General features: G+C 41.6%; 1 protein-coding gene across 22 annotated transcripts in view; it reads right to left on the reverse strand.

Annotated features, from left to right (window-relative positions):
* ANK3 (ankyrin 3) overlaps positions 1-16,708 on the reverse strand; it is a 688,018-nt gene that overhangs the window by 152,906 nt on the left and 518,404 nt on the right. For 21 of the 22 annotated variants that reach the window (XM_049696621.1, XM_049696616.1, XM_049696615.1 and 18 more), the window contains 5 exons: positions 12,647-12,745; positions 7,454-7,651; positions 5,496-5,594; positions 2,906-3,004; positions 174-272 (listed from right to left, as the gene is read on the reverse strand). In XM_049696621.1, the coding sequence (XP_049552578.1) occupies positions 174-272; positions 2,906-3,004; positions 5,496-5,594; positions 7,454-7,651; positions 12,647-12,745 (594 nt within the window). The remainder of the gene's footprint in view (positions 1-173; positions 273-2,905; positions 3,005-5,495; positions 5,595-7,453; positions 7,652-12,646; positions 12,746-16,708) is intronic. The other variant, XM_049696619.1, reaches the window with a different exon arrangement.

Consider the following 16,708-nt stretch of genomic DNA (forward strand, 5'->3'; position numbering starts at 1 on the left):
GATACACATACAGGGAAGGGATGTTTTCAATATCCCTTGGGTAGAGACTTTTGTCATTGGTGGTGGTTCATTACTTTAAAAGAGTGATCCTGGAAGAAAGCATGCCTATGTTTAAAGGTTTTATTAAAATCATTTCTTCTCTCGAAGCAAACACTTCCACGCTCGGCACATACCTTAGCTTTAGCTTCTACCTGAGCGCCGTCTTGCACCAGATACCGCACGACTTCGGCCTGGCCGGACCGAGCTGCCATGTGCAGCGCTGTTTCTCCTCTCTGGGGAACAGGAGCCGTTAGGTAACTTAAGGTAACTTAACGGCAGCTCTAAAGAAGACTGGCCTATTTGCTTTGCATAAAGTTGATGATGGAGGGTTTTTTTTTTTTTTTTTAAATAAAAAGTAGTTCCAAGCACTTCCTTATTGAAAATGGGAAAGATAGGAAATCAAATACACAAGAATTTCCCAGGAACCTGGTCCATGATGGAAGCCATCAGTGTAAGCCCAGAGCGCACGGCAGGATCAGAAGCCGTGCTCAATAATCTACAGTGTAGCCTCACTGGGGGTTCAAAGGCAAATGCTATGGGGCCAAGCAGGAGGGTAGGCGAGTGAAGCGGGCAGATGGGGGAATGCTCCTGGAGACAGGCCAGGCCTTCTCCTGGCTGGGGGAGGCGCTGCTAGCTGGCGTCAGTGGGCTACTCCAGTAACTCTTTGCGATGCCAGCTGTATCATGCCATACCTTCCTATTTTTCAAACACAGCGGCAGTCTGCATATTTGTGGATATTTCTTGAATGCTGGTCAAAAAATCAGAGTTCAAAACAAAAGAAAACCAAAAATGCTGCACAGGCAACACAAAACACACCCAAGGGCCAGACGTGGCTTGCCCTTGGTTTGCATTTCCTGCTTTATCTCAACAGGTCATTATCCTTTGGGGCATTATCCCAAGGGGTTATTTTCTTTGCCACCGGACTTCCCCCGCCTCTGCTGCTTTTCACCAAATGGACTTTAATTCAGATGATCTTTTCGTTTATGTAATAATAAAAAAAGGAAAACAACATAGAAAACACATATGGATTGAAATGTAAAAAGTGATAAAAATCAAATATATTCTCCCCCACACAAGTGATGCCCACCTTTATTTTTTATTTTAAAATTATATATTTATTTATTTATTTTTGGCTGCGTTGGGTCTTCGTTGCTGTGCACAGGCTTTCTCTAGGTGTGGCGAGCAGGGGCTACTCTTCGTTGCGGAGCGCGGGCTTCTCATTGCGGTGGCTTCTCTTGTTGTGGAGCATGGGCTCTAGGCATGCGGGCTTCAGTAGCTGTGGTGCGCGGGTTTCAGTAGTCATGGCTCATGGGCTCTAGAGCACAGGCTCAGTAGTTGTGGCGCACAGGCTTAGCTGCTCCGTGGCATGTGGGCTCTTCCCGGACCAGGGCTCGAACCCATGTCCCCTGCATCGGCAGGCGGATTCTTAACCACTGCGCCACCAGGGAAGTCCCAGTGCCCACCTTTAAATTACTTTTTATAGATATCGCTTTGCTTTATAGGACATCCACCTCCATGGAAGGATATGCAGAGATACAGTTCACACGAAACTTGTTGCTATGTTTCCTGGAAAGGTGCTGAGGATGTAGGTGACCATGTTACCCAGTGTTCTCTTTGTAAAGGAAAACCTTCTCTCCTGGTGTTAGTACCAGGAAAGACTGCATTTCAGCTGAGAGCTGGTCTGACGTGGATGTGCTGACTCAAGCTGTTGGAAGACACAGAGTCTTTCGGGGGCCTACCCTCAGGGTGAGGACGCAGGACCTTATGGTTTGCCCTTTCTGTGCCAGAATGTTCCTTGTTTTATTTTTATTTCTTTGGTGCTCATGAGTCCAACAAGTGTTCTTATGCTTGTGGTCTGGGGTGCTAAGATTGTTATGCTGCTAAACTTAAAATTCTGTAAAGCAATGTCAAAGGCCACATGCGGATCGAGGGTGGTAAGTTACTCCTCTGACATTTACTATGAAGTGGGTCTCATGGTTCTGCAGAGCAATGCTCAGTGTGGGAAAACAACAACATCCAATAATGAACTGAGTTCCATGGGTTTGTGATAACATTGTCAAGCACACTGAAGAGAAATTACTTTGAAGTTACTTGAAATCACAATAAGGAGAGTGTTGGAACCACCTTCTCAACATGCAACACTTATTTTTAAAAAGATTTTATTCAAGTATAGTTGATTTACAATGTTGTGTTAATTTCTGCTATATAGCTAAGGGACTCAGTTATACATATATATTCATTTTCATATTCTTTTCCATTATGGTTTATCACAGGATATTGAATATAGTTCCCTGTGCTACACAGTAAGACCTTGTTGTTTATCCATCCTCTATATACTAGTTAGCATCTGCTAATCCCAAACTCCCAATCCATTCCTCCCCCAACCCCCTCCCCCTTGGCAACCACAAGTCTGTTCTCTATGTCTGTGAGTCTGTTTCTGTTTTGTAGATAAGTTCATTTGTGTCACATTTTAGATTCCACATGTAAGCGATATCATACGGCATTTTTTTCTTTCTGCCTTACTTTGCTTAGTATGATAATCTCTAGGTCCATCATGCATGCAACATAATGCTTCTGTTGAAAAAAAACTCTCCCCGTCCACAAAACTTTATTTTCTAAAGCATAATATTCAGTAGTAATATACACAGTCCCTAAGTCTCAGCAATCTGTGACCAGCTAGTGATCGAATGGATCTTGCCTTTGAAATAAAGGAAACCACAGGTATTTTCAAAATTCTGCCCTTTTCTAAGTACTCAAGTTAAATGGGAATTAATGTACCTATAACAAAAATAAGTAGATTGAGAGCAATCGTTTCCAGTTTCATAAATGCTCACAATTAGACCTAGTTTGTTCAAAGGATACTTACCACGTTGGTGGTATTTGGTGAGGCTCCATGATGCATTAGTTGTGACACGATATTTACATGCCCCATGAAGGCAGCAACATGGATTGGGGTAAGGCCCGACTGGGGAAAAAGAGGGAGATGTCAGTTTGTTGGCTTATTTTAAAAAGGGTTTGTCTGCCTGCCCGCCTGCCTACCTGCCATCCATCCATCCAGGCTAAGATAACCAATTTATTGATCAGATCAGAAAACATCAAGACATCACCATGACGTCATAGATTTTATAAGGCAAACGTATCAATATTCATCATGTCTCTAAAGCACGTTCCGTGATTATGAAAGGCCTATGTCATAACCATTAAAGAAGAGAGATTTATTTCACACATTTTATATAGCTCTATAAAAAATATTTAGCGAAATACCTTGAAGGTTCTTTCCCTTTGCTACTAAGCCTTCCTTATCCATATGACTGTGTGTGTGTGTGTGTGTGTGTGTGTCTGTGTGTGGAGGGGGGGACACTTGTGTGATTACATACACAATAGCAAAAATTCAACTTGTATTTCAGATCCTGTTCTGGCCTTTTAGTAAGGACTCCCATGCTCTCAGAATCACTGATTATATTACACGTGAAAGAGCAAGGTGGAAACACAAAGCCATCCCTCTAAGAAATGAGCAGATCAGCATTAACTGTCCCAATCATTTAAATTTTTATCTTTCTGCCTATTATAAATCAAGGTGATATAATTAAGGCAAATAGAACAATGGTCACTAGACCTTAATTTTCATGTGTGCTTCAAAGTCCCCCTCACACACACCCCCACCACCACTGGTACTTCTTGCATAAAATGATTGCATTTTCAATTTTTCAGAATTTAATCCCACTTATACCATGAACATCATAATTTGGAAAAAAATACTTAATATGGCTAGAAAAAGCTGAGAGAGAAGGAGACAACTAATTTCAACAGAAATTTGAGTAATGTCAAAAAATATGTTAAAGGAATTCTATATAATCAAAGTAAGATAGAAAACAGAAGAGGTAGAATTTTGGTTGCCCAGACTTCAAATAGTGGGAACTGAGGAAAACAGGGGGAAGGAGAATTTTGTTATAATTCGGCACCTTTTCCCATCAGCAGGGGGAGTTGTGAGGACATGGTCTGCGCCGCCTTTCCGAGGGAGTACAGGGCTGGCAGTGGCAGCTTCTCATCACAGGCTGGCATCTCTGGACACTTATTCAGACGCCAGTGAAAAATCTTTGATTTCAGAGCCCATTTTGATCTTTAAAAAGGGCTGCCATGCACTGAGAATAAACTTACTATTTTATAATGAAAATAACTGGATGCCTACCATAAAGCCAGAAGACTCAGAAAAGAGCGAATCGGTATTAATATTTTCTATCGTTTAGTATTTCGAAGTTGTAAGTGTTAGAAATCAAGGCAAATACTTCATTTGCAGGTGAGAAACTGAGGCAAAGCAACAATGACTGGACTAGACCTTAGTTTTTATGTTAGCTTCGAATCCTAGAGTCTTCATGGTTGCATTCCACAAAACTACTGAAGGATCTACTATGGCATCTACTGTGGTGCGGGTATATTAACACCAGTAAGACTCTGGCCTGCCTTGGTGGAGCCTGTAGTTTTGGGGCGGGGTGGAGGGGAGTGGCTGGGTCATAAGTAAGCCAGCTGGACAAGAGCTTTGACGGAAATATGCACAGGATGTGCCAATGGTCCCAAGGAGGAGCTCCTGGCCCAGGCCAAGGGTTACGGGAGGATTCCCGGAGAAGGCAGCCCCCGATCTGGTCCTGAAAGACATACAGGACTAGCCTGGAAAGGGAGGGACGTGACGCGTGGAGGGTGTAGAGATATGGAGCAAACCAAAGGGAGTGCAGCCCAAGGAAGTGGATGCCAGGCTTGGTTTGAGTGTTGCAGGCTCAGCCCTGATCCCAATAAGTCACTTCTCTGAGTTCTATGTCAGTTTGTATGAAAGAAACCGAGAGCTACCCTTTTACTAACTTCAGCAACTCTGTGCTCCGTTAATTCTGAGTGTTTCCTGAGAGCCATCCTCACTTCATCAGTATGCAGAGGTTATGTCGTGCAGGGGTTCTCAACCGTGGCACACGTGACATTTTGAGCCAGATAATTCTTCGTTGTTGGAGGCTGGGCTGTACGCTGTAGAATGTTTAGTAGCATCTCTGGCCTCTGTCCACTAGATGCCAGTAGCACCATCCAGTTGTGACAACTAGAACTACTTCCAGACATGAACAAATGCCTCGTAGTGGGCAAAACCACCCCTAAGCACCGCATTACAGGATTTGAGGAGCAGTGCATGAATGGATTTCATGTAAATTACGCTTGGAGTGATGGCATCCCCCATCCCCCCGCCTGCCTTGAGCACGACACACGTGTTTGGGTTATGCTTCTCGCCATGGTGATGTATTTGCACTCTCCTCCCACTCTCGTCTGCTCTCCTAAGCACTGGCAGCCCCTTGGGTGAAGGGTTCAGAAAGTAGTAGGACACCCGCACACAGCAAAACGAGCTGGTCGTCAGGGAGGGCACCGGGCCTCTGCCTGCTGAGGCTATCCACGGGGAACCCCAGAAACCCTCCTCTTCTCACCTCGGTTACGGCTTGGATGGACGCACCATGTTTCAGAAGGAGTTCCATTACTTTAATTCGATTCTTCTTGCAGGCGATGTGGAGAGGGGTAAAGCCATTCTGCAAGGGAAAAAGACGCAGACCTACTGGATTACGTTCCGTTGAGATCTACGTCCACTGTGTATGGTAAAATCTTTTTGCAAAAGTGACATTGTGTAAAGATTTGGAAATGAGCGGCAACAGCGAGGGGTTAAACCGAATACAGATTCTCTTCTGGAAGCACAGGTAGTCTACCTGCTCCCAGGAACCCAAGGTGCCCTGCTAATCACGAACAGGAAGCAAATTTTTGTCATAATCTCCCGGTAGTTAAGGCAAAATGGTCATGCGTCTTCTTAGACTATTTTATTCTGGAATTTATTTTCCAAATATGTCCCTCCTCTACCTCATTTCAAAGACAAACTAAAAACATCTCGGCCAAAATTGGTCCTCACAGCCAAAACTTCACCACTGCCCATTGTGACTTCTCTGCTGCATTTAAAAACAACTTCAAGACCTGTTCTGAAATGTTTTTATTTCTTCCAAGTTTTAAGATTCAAGTAGGTGCTTACTCCAAGGAAGCAGAAAGTTAAACAATCCAACATTCGTTGGATCATTTGGTTTAATATTTAATCTAGTACAAGAACCTGCTTTTTAAACAAATTACTTACCAAACTGTACTGCCCACTAAGTGAGAGAGAGCATGGGGCATATTTTTGTCGCCACAGAGAACTACAGAATATCAGGGCCCACCACGCAAGCTTAGGTCAGAGTCACCGCGAGTGCTTCTATGGAGGTTTTGAGACCATTTACCAGGCCTTAGTCCATCCAGGGGTGACTGCCCACAACCTCCAGAACCTCCTAATGTTGTGAAATCTTCAGTCAGAGGAAAATGAGGATGAGAGCCCCCACCCTGTCGTAAGGCTTTTTTTCTTGTGTGGAAAAATAAATCATGACTGCTCATTTCTTTTCCTCCCTTCTCAGAATTCAAAGATATGCTTGCTATCTTGGGCCAGTCAACAGCTCCTTAAAATGCTGCTCCAGGAAAAGCATTTAGAATTACGATGGTGATGGAGCTGCCTGGGGTCTGCAGGGCTCCTCTCTGCCCATCCGTTACTGCCCACTCCAAATCTCAGGGCCCACAGAGTGCCAGAGGTGACCATATGAGCCGCAAGGGAACAGAGACCCTTCCTAAAATGGTTGATCAGATGACAGCCTTTACTGCAAAATTGCTAGTAAACGCACACGTTTTCCCTAGCACTTGGTGACATTTTTTTTTCCTAAACATGAGTGCTTCTTCTGAGCTAAATTTAAACAGCTTACTAACTTGGGATCATTTATTTTTCTAAAGACAACAAACACCATCTCCTTGTGAAAACCAAACTATATAGCAAAGCTCAAGGTTAAAGCAGCATGGCATTCTAGGAGTTAAGACTACAAACTAGACCAAATTTTTGATTCGCAACTTGAGGAAACAATGACAGGTGATATTTCATTACCTTACATGGTTAACATCCTCACATCGAATTTCTGCTCACAAATTCCTAGACCTTTCATGTTTAAGATGAAGTTTTCTGATCATTTTGCCTCGTATTTTTAGATCTCAGAAAAAACTTTTAATTCACAGTTATCACTTTACCTACCAGAAGATAAGCTGACCAGCTCAGTCCTTTTGTACTTGTACAGTCTTTGGGTTTATTTATGTAAGAGAATCATGAGTGTGACCATAAAGAAGTTAATGATTTAGCCTCACCAGTCTTGCTAATGTTGGAAATAGAAGGGTTTACAGATTTTCCAGAAGGCCATTTGAAGGTTGACAAGAAGTACACTTTACTTAACTAGACCTTCCATTTTCACCTCCTGAAAAGGAATCCCTTTACGTGCAGGGGTAGCACGTGGTCAGCAAGACAACACAGGCTGGACGTGTGAGCTAAGCTACTCACCAGGGCTTTGGCGTTGGGGTTAGCCTTCTTGTCCAAGAGAACCTTGGCGACTTTGTAATGGCCACAGTGGGCAGCCACGTGCAGGGCAGTCAGGTAGTCATTGGTGACGTCGTCCACAGGCACGTTATGCTGGAGGAGAAGCTGGACGCAGTTTAAATGATCCCCCTGTGTAGCCATGTGCAGTGGAGACAATCCATTCTGGAACACAGAAGACAAGCAGAGTTTATTGTTTTACCTTTCAAATGCGAATATGCCCAACATAAAATACAGTACAAATGTGAACAGATGAAAACCCTAGATTTGCACACGGAAATGCCTTCTCTTTTTAAAAGGTTTTGTGGCAACTGTTTTGAACTGCAGCTACTTTCCAAACTAGTCCTCCTACTTCTTAAATCAATCAAAAATAAATTTTCAACGATAATTTCTTTTTCTGATTTAAAAAACAGTGTGAATTGCACCAAGGTCCACTACTGGTTGCATTTCCAGTGAATCTGAATTCTTAATACTTAAGACTGAAAACTGGAAATCAACTACACTTCAATAAAAAAAGTACTGATAACAACAACAAAAGACTGAAAAGGATAAAATAAAGGCAGAAACAGAATGGTATTCACTAGACGGGTTTTTATTTTGTGCTCCTGTGTTATTAATGCTTGATATTGAATATTATATTGATCAATTTTTAGAAAAAAGATCTGAATACAACACATTTCATCTCACATCAACGTAGAAAGGAAAACGTTGCCCTTTTCCATCAATCTGGTGCCCCCATGTGTCTATGGCGAGGAAAGGCAAGACTGTGACGAACTCATTAACTAATTAATGCTTGCCTCAGTTTAAATCAATTGGGCTCAATGACAGGTCCTCATCTGCAATACGGATAAGTAAGAAATTCATTTAGAGAGCTGAGAGAAGGCATGAGTGGGGTCAAAGGTAACTAAAACCATTAAAAAGATTGGAGTGACATTTAGCATTCAACACATGTTTTCTAATGAAGGCAAAAACAAGGTATTAAGATATCAGTCTTTCCAGGCACGCTTCCTTTAAATATGCAGACAAAGTGTTGGAGCCTGGGAAGTTCCTAGAGAATCCAGTTATCAAGAGAGGCTCTAGTAATTACTGTAACCTAGTTTAACCTACGTGGGAGGGAAAAGTGATGGTAAATTCTGTTTCCAAAAAAATCAACATCACTGAACTTTGAAAATAATGACATAGTAAGTATGCACACCAAGGAACTAGGCATTTCTGAACCCTCCGGGCCAAGTTAAATTCCCCTAATTTATCTGAAGGACATAAAACCAGAGTTCAAGGGGGGAAAAGCAAGCCTTCCTTTGGCCACTCTCATGGCATCGTTCACTCACCATGTCATGTATTTCAGCTATTTTTGTTTCTTGAAAACAGGAGGTTCATGGGTTATAATTTCCCCATATTGCCCAGCAGAGAGCCTTGTATATATAGAAAGAGCTCCATAAATAATTATGTAAATTTAAAGCCTTCATACACTGCCACTCAAGCAGAATATTTCTGCCTAAAAAATTCCACTCCAACATTTTGCACCAAAGTAGAAACTAAGGTGCAGGAAAGGAGGGGAACATTTCTCATTTGAGATACTGCCACCCACTAGCATATGCACTTGTTTATTTCCTGCCAAAACATTCCTCCGCTTTATGTTTTGATACAGTCTTAGAGGAAAACACAAAGTAAACAAAGAAACAAAATGCGAGAGAACAAATGACTCAGTGGAGAGTAGAAATGGGAGGCTGTGTCAATAAAAGGAGATTCTCTAATGATACACAAAACAACCACATATGAGTGGGTAACTTATAGGTCACTGGGGAAGGACCAGAAGAAAGGAAAGATTATCTGCCGTGTGGAGAGGGGTTATATTATGTACGGCATTGTCATCAAGCTAAAAACAGGGGTCCAGTGTGACGGCTCTTCTTAGCTCAGAAAGATGAAAGTCTTGAAGAATTAGACAGACGGTCTTAAAGTTCAGAATGCCTTCATTCGCTTACTATTCATTCAGGAAGGTCTCCTATGTGCCAGGTGCTGATTTAGGTCCTTGGGGTACTGCCCTGAATAAGACAAAGTTCTTGTTTTCATTTCACTGAAGAGACAGCAAACAGGTAAAGAAACTAAGAAGGCCTCTCTGAGAAGATGACATTTGAGTTGAGAGATATGTGAAGACTGCAGAGCTCTGGGACAGACTGAGAGAGGTCAGTCTGAGGGAATGGGAAATGAGAACTTGGTGTATTCTAGGAAGTGAAAGGAGGCTGCTTGGCTACAAGAAGGTAAGGACCAGAAGGAGAGATGAGGCAGAGAGGTGGTCAGATTCTGGTAAGGAATTCTCAGTGCAGTGGGCGGGGCAACTTCCAGATAAACATGGTAGATGTGACATGCGTGTTTATCCATCCTTTCACAAACTCCACTAAAAAACGTGAACGGAATTGAAAAGGTAAAACCCACAGGGCATGCACACCCACACACTCACACAACATGGCAAAGGAAACAAAAGCAGATGTGTGATGTCTATAAACTTTGGAATATGAGGAAAGATTTTAAGTGTTACCTCATCCAGCAGAGAGGAAAAGGCTGACAGCTAAGTGCCTGTTGAGGGGTATAATCAGTGGTGTGCTGGTAAATGTTTCACAATAGCTCTTTAAAGAACAGCCCTGAGATATGGCATTTGCCAATTTCCAAGGTGTAAAGACCTCTATGCTATGACCGATTTCAAGCTATCAACATGATGTTACTGAATATGGAACTGGAAAGAGATGTACACAACAGGCTCCAGTATATCACGGGGTATAATACAGAAAACGGATTTACCTCTCAGACGCCCCAAAGGCAGACAATATGGAAACATAGTACCTTGGAGGATAAAGATGAAGCTTGGGGCCAAAAGCAGGATTGGTTTAGCTGCCTATGGAGTGGTCAGGTCTCCAAGCCCTTCCAACCCGGCAAAGCCAGATGACTGCCCCCTCATAACTTGCAGGAAACCAGGAATTTAATTTCTGGAGATTCTGGATGTGGAGGCTGGGGCAGAGCAGAGGGCAGTGGTTAGGCTCAGGACTGAGAACAGGTGTTCACAGAAGAAGGAAGGACAGCATAGGTGTTAAGAGTAGGATCTCTAGACTAAGACTGCCTGGGTTCAAATCCTTGATCTGCCACTAGCTGAGACATCTCGAGAAAGTTACTTTCTCTCTTCGGATCTCAGTTTCCTCATCTATAAAAAGGGCATAATAGTAAAATCAGTACCTCATGGAGTTGTTGTGAGGAGTAACTGGGTTAATATATGTAAAGTGCTTAGAGCCTGGTATGTAGTAAACACTATGTAAATGTTGTTATCATTGTTATGATTAAGGTATGCACAGAGGACCAGGAGAATGACAGCTCCTTTTCCTTTTTCCTACTCAATGTATTCATCTGGATGTACACGGCAAAAGGTGAGAGGACTCATCCCTCAAAAAAAACCAAACCTTCCAGAGAAAAGGGCAATTTATCCCGACATTAGGGACCCCTCCAACCCACCACCACCTGATACACCTGAGAGAAGCCCTGCCCACACTCTCACGGAGCTTCCACTCAAAGGTGAGTGCTTGACACGGTCAGGTACAGACATTCGTGGGCAACCCCCATCATGAAAAAGAGAGCCAAGGCCAACAAAGAGAAAAAAGGAAACCTGAGGAGTTAGGGACAGATGAGAGGCAGAAAGAATTTTAAAGAAATGTCACCTTGAATGTTCTCCAAAAGGCAACAGGATGTATAGCATCCATAAAACAAGAACTGGATGCTTTGAGAAAAGAAGCTCTCAGACGACAAGAAAATGTTCTTGCATATTAAAAACATCAAAGAAAAAAGTCAAGGAGATTTCTCAGGAAAAAAAGCCACATAGATACTGAGATGAACACTAGGAGAAGAATGACGAGACAATGATTTGCTTTTAATTGTGCTTATACTGTTTTGATAAAATAAAAATTAATTTTAAAGAGAACGACGGGAATTACTTGGAGGCTTTTTAGGCAAGAGGTTGACATGATTTGGTTGACAGTTCATATGGCCACTCTGACTGCAAGATGGGAACTGGATTGGAAAGGAGCAGGTGAGGAAGTGGGGGACCAGTAAGGAAGTGATTATGATGGTTCAGGAAGATGATGTAGCTCAAAGATAGCAGTGGGATGGAGAGAAGACAGATATGGACTATGTGAAAGGAAGAATAACACATAGAATGGTTTAGATGAGAAGCATTCAAAAGTCCAAGATGTCATCATGTGCAATGAAAAATGGTGGCTGCTTAATTCTGTTGGATAACATCTCCAACAGCTCACCAATCTAAATCTGCATTTCAAATGAGCGATGGAATTGTTCAGACCACCTTGACCCTGTCCATCTTCACTAGAGCTGTTGAGTAAACACCGATCAGAGTACAAACAGGAGTAATACGTGCTTTTGGGGGTTTTTTTGGTTAATATTTAGAAATTAGGGCTCCTTATAAAGCTTAACATAGCTTCAAAAAATCACTGGTTTGATTTAAAAAAAAACAGTAATGACTCTGAGGTAGTTTTTATGTCCCCAAATTTATTTACAAATATTCTCTTTTTCAAATACTGTCAAATGGTTTTACCATTTAAAAATCCAGAAGACACTTAGTAAAACATTATTTTTTTTCGGGCCATCATCATGTATTCCCTTCACATATGTCAACTTTTCCAAAGGCCCAAGCAAGGTATAGTCTTTCCAAAGTTTCCAGTCTTTTTCAGTTAAATGATATCTTGGCCCTTTTAATAGTCTGTGAACTCTCAAAAAATAAACTGAAGGGCTGGAGAAAGTGCACCAGCACCCAGACTTTAGACTGTAGATCTTGCAGTCTTTCTTTCCCCAACAAGCAATCATTTCTGACCTATGAAAGTTTCATAGAATAAAATCAAGCAGTAAGCGTTCCTGAAACAAAACAAAATAAAAACAAAAGCAACACACACGCAAATGACTTGGTGATAGAGGGCATGCATCTGAAGGCCTCATAAACCCAAACTTAATCTTGAGGGTCACCAAAGATTGGGTGCACAGAGCCACGCTAATTGCTAAATTCAAACTATGGCATTTTCTATGTGGTTGAAAGGCTGGGTGAAATAACCAGTCAAGGGATTCAAAGCTCAATGCAGTGTGATGACCAAACACCTGGGGAGAAATTACCTTGGTTTTTGAGAGAATGGGGGCAGCTCGATCAAGCAGCATCTCCACCACCTGCTCGTGGCCACTCCTCGCTCCACAGTGCAGTGGCGTCAGCCCATCCTACCAAACAAGGCAACATCTTCAGTTACAGTTGATGGGAAATTCTATAAACGAGTGCATTTGGTCAAGAGTCGGCGCGGCATCCAATGTGCTGTGGGCCAGCGAGCTTCAAACGTTTACGCATGTATCTCATAAAACAATTTTATATTTTCAACTAGAGGACAGAATTTTTCATAAGTTTACGTAGTTGCCAAGTGTGTGATTCCACACAAAACTGACATTGAAAAATATAACTGTTCCACTACCCTTTCGACTATTCAATGGAATCTAAACGCTATAAGTAATTTGATCTCCACCACTTAAGAAAATACACAAATCTTTAAAATAGGAATTTGTAACAGAAATTTTACATTGGTCCTTTTTGCTCCTGCGTGTCTATTTCCATTCCACTTCCCCCAGATAATTTTATCTTCATGTAATATAATTTTATGCTTGAGTGTTTTTTATTGATTATGGTATCATATTTCCCTGCTGCAAAAATACATACATTTACTTTTTAAAAAGGTTTAAAGATTTCCTGAGAACATAAGCATTTTTTTTTTCTTTTTTTTTTTTGGCGGTACGCGGGCCTCCCACTGTTGTGGCCTCTCCCGTTGCGGAGCACAGGCTCCGGACGCGCAGGCCCAGCGGCCATGGCTCACGGGCGCAGCCGCTCCGTGGCATGTGGGATCTTCCCGGACCGGGGCACGAACCCGTGTCCCCTGCATTGGCAGGTGGACTCTCAACCACTGCGCCACCAGGGAAGCCCCCATAAGCCTTTATTTAAGAATCAAAAATAGATCTCCTGATTGGCATTATAATTATTCAAACACAATGGATCAAAACAGCAAAAATATATTACACATTTTACGATTATTAAGCAAGAGTAACAATTTATTAAAAATTCCTCTCTGAATGAGATGTATTTTTTTCACAACTAGTTCATGGATCTGCTAATGAGTATTATTTATTGCTAAGATGAGACAGGGTTCAGCATCAATACTTCCCTCATTTTTGTTTTGATAAATGCTAGTGCTAAGACATCTTGCCTGCATAAATAAGTAGCTGGACTTTTGTTTTGGCAGTGCCGCTAATTCTCTAAACGCCTGAATGACATGCCGAAAGTCACTTAATAAACTTTCATCAAAGATGTCTTCCCATGATCCATCGTAAGACATAAGGACCATTAGGTCCTTCCTTTTTGTTGGCAGCAATAGGACTTCTAAGCATTTGATATGCAGAGGATTGCGTATCTAATCACCAGACTCATGAGTTCCTAATAGGACACCAGGATTTTCAACTCTTCCCTTTTCCCCCTCTCCATCTCCCCTTCCCCTCAGAGGTTTTGCTCCCTGGGGCCTTGTGGCTCAGTTAGACTCAGGCCTTTCCTTCGGACTAGTGGACTAGCGAGAAGGGCTATTGTATTAAAACATAGGTGGGAGAGCAGAATTAACAGGGAGATGAAGAAGTGGAAATTTATTCACTTAAAACTATCTAAGTGGCTCCAAATCGTATGGAGAAGTGTTCACACACCCTGGCTTCTGTGTTCCCCAACTTGAAGATTCCTGCTGTTGACACTTAATACCTACCCCAAGGATAGTCACATCTTACAATACATCAAAAGTTGATTTAATGTATTCAAATCACTTTCTAGATTGTGTGAGCAGATCTTGAAAGTAAGCCTAATTATCCTAATATAGAATCAATAAGGTCCAATCTTATTTCTAAACTACTAGCTAAATCTCAGTAGAATTAAAATTCCTTGAAAAATGAGATATGAATTGCAAATATGACATGAGCTGGTTTGTATATTTTGAGCGTGTTTAAATATTCTACCTTTTATGTTGATTTAAAACATTTGCTCTTCTAAAGCAAAGTTAAGCAATATAACTGTCTTGCAAGTGGAAACAGCATTTTCTTAATAAAACAGAATAAAATAAAATCTGAGAATAAATTAAAAGTATACCCTGAAGGCCAAATGTCTTCCCAGTAATGTAAAACCTGAAAATATCTGAAGGAGAAATAATACAATCATCGCATCTACCTTGCAACACACAAAAAATGTCACATTCTCCGAATGTGATTGCCTTTTATGAACTAAAAGGTCAACTTTAATTCTCTCATTTTCGCATAAGTAGACTCTATGATATAAGGGGTGACAATATGTATAGGCATTTTCAAACTATGGTCACAGACATAAAATTATTTATCTTTGAAAACTCATTCATCTTTGAAAATGATCTTCCCCCAAGCAAAATCCTACACACTGAATAACAAAGTGCTTGGCTATCTAAGAGTAAAATCTATCTCAACTCCTTAATCCTTTGAAGTACACTGTTCCTCACAGACATATATTTTTGCTGACTTCATCTTTTTAAAAAAGTTTTCATTATGAAAAACTTCAAACATATTTCAGACTAAAGTAGACTGTACAGTGTAATGAACGTCTAGGTACCTGGTGGACAGCATCAATACATGTCAGCTTAGGATCCACCTTGATTCATCTATATCCTGACCTCTTCTCCTTTCTTATATTGTTTTGAAGCAAATCCACAATATTCGATCACTGTATTCTCACAACTACCCTTATACGGAAGGTACAATCTTCTTTTTGTAAATGAAGACTCTGAGGCTCAAAGAGGTGAAATGACTCATCCAGGGTTCCATGGGCTGAACTCAGAATGAGGCCACTGCTGACTGCAGGGCAAATAAGGCATATCTTGGGAGGAGTTATTAAGACAAAGCTCCTCTGCTCAAACTTTTAGCCACTCAGCGCCTTCTTCTCCCTACATTCTGCAGCTGCTACCTCTGATCTCTGGTGTTTATTTATTAAAAACTTACAGAATCTGGAGACTCAGCCAGGAAAGGTGACTTTTTTCCTGCAGTGTCAGAGCTGTGAAGGGCTTTCCATTCTAGCCACTCCTCCTTTCATCACCTCATTTCAATGATACAGTCCGCGAGTTCCCCAAGAAAGGCCTCATCATCCTTGCTCAACTGCAAAGAACTCCCTGAAGCATAGCTCTTTCAATTGGAGTTTTACTTGCAGTGTTTTAAACACTGATTGCAAATGGCTGACTCCTTTGGATCTTCTGCAAATTTGCTTTGAAACTTTTCAAAGGTGCGTGGCTCTTCAAATAGCCAGAAGCCTGGCAGGAGAGAGCCCTCCAGCAGGAAGCTCTACGAGATGTCACGACTATCTGGTGGCACAGACAGTGCCAGCCTGGCTGCTGGGACAGTCACAGGTCAGTGGAAAACTAGTGCCTGGAGTTAATGTAAGATCTTTAATTAGCACCACAGTTTCTACAGTCACGAAGACTGACACAACCAGCTAAATCACAGGGAGCTGGAAGAGGATCCGCCATGTAGTGATTCACAGTTCAGTTAAAAAAAAAAAAAAAGCAGGCATTGACATTACTTAATACCAATTTTGTGGGTGGGGGGGAAGTAAACATTTAAATTTCGAACTAATTTCTTTGGCTTTGAAATAGGTGTGGCTTACCATTCATGTTCCTGATGGACTGTTCTGATCATGATACCCCTGTGTTCAACAAGATCTTTCATAACTGTCATCATTCCTCAGTCAAGTCTGAATTCCTCAGGTTAGCATTCAAAGCCTTCCAGTCAGTCGCTGCTACACTTGACTCTCCCCTAATTCCCTTCTCTTCTACCTCAGTTAAACTCTTCGCAGTTCTTGGAGAAAGCCTCTCATATTCTACTTTCTCTGCTTTGCACACACTACTTCATGTACCTTGAAGTTCCCTTTCTACTTTTGCCAAGATCCAAATCCTTATCGTTTAAAGTACAGTTTTTCTTTGAAGACTTTCCCAAAGCTAGACATAACCATTCTACCATCAGGATTCCCCTCATATTTTATCTGAACCTCTTTGGGGGAACCTAAGACTTTTTACTTGGTATTTTAGTCTTTGTGAGCTTGAATTATCATTCCAATGAGTCTGTTTCTGACGACAAAGTTACTAGCTTAAA

The sequence above is a fragment of the Orcinus orca genome, chromosome 14, assembly GCF_937001465.1.
Source record: "Orcinus orca chromosome 14, mOrcOrc1.1, whole genome shotgun sequence".
Lineage (NCBI taxonomy): Eukaryota > Metazoa > Chordata > Mammalia > Artiodactyla > Delphinidae > Orcinus > Orcinus orca.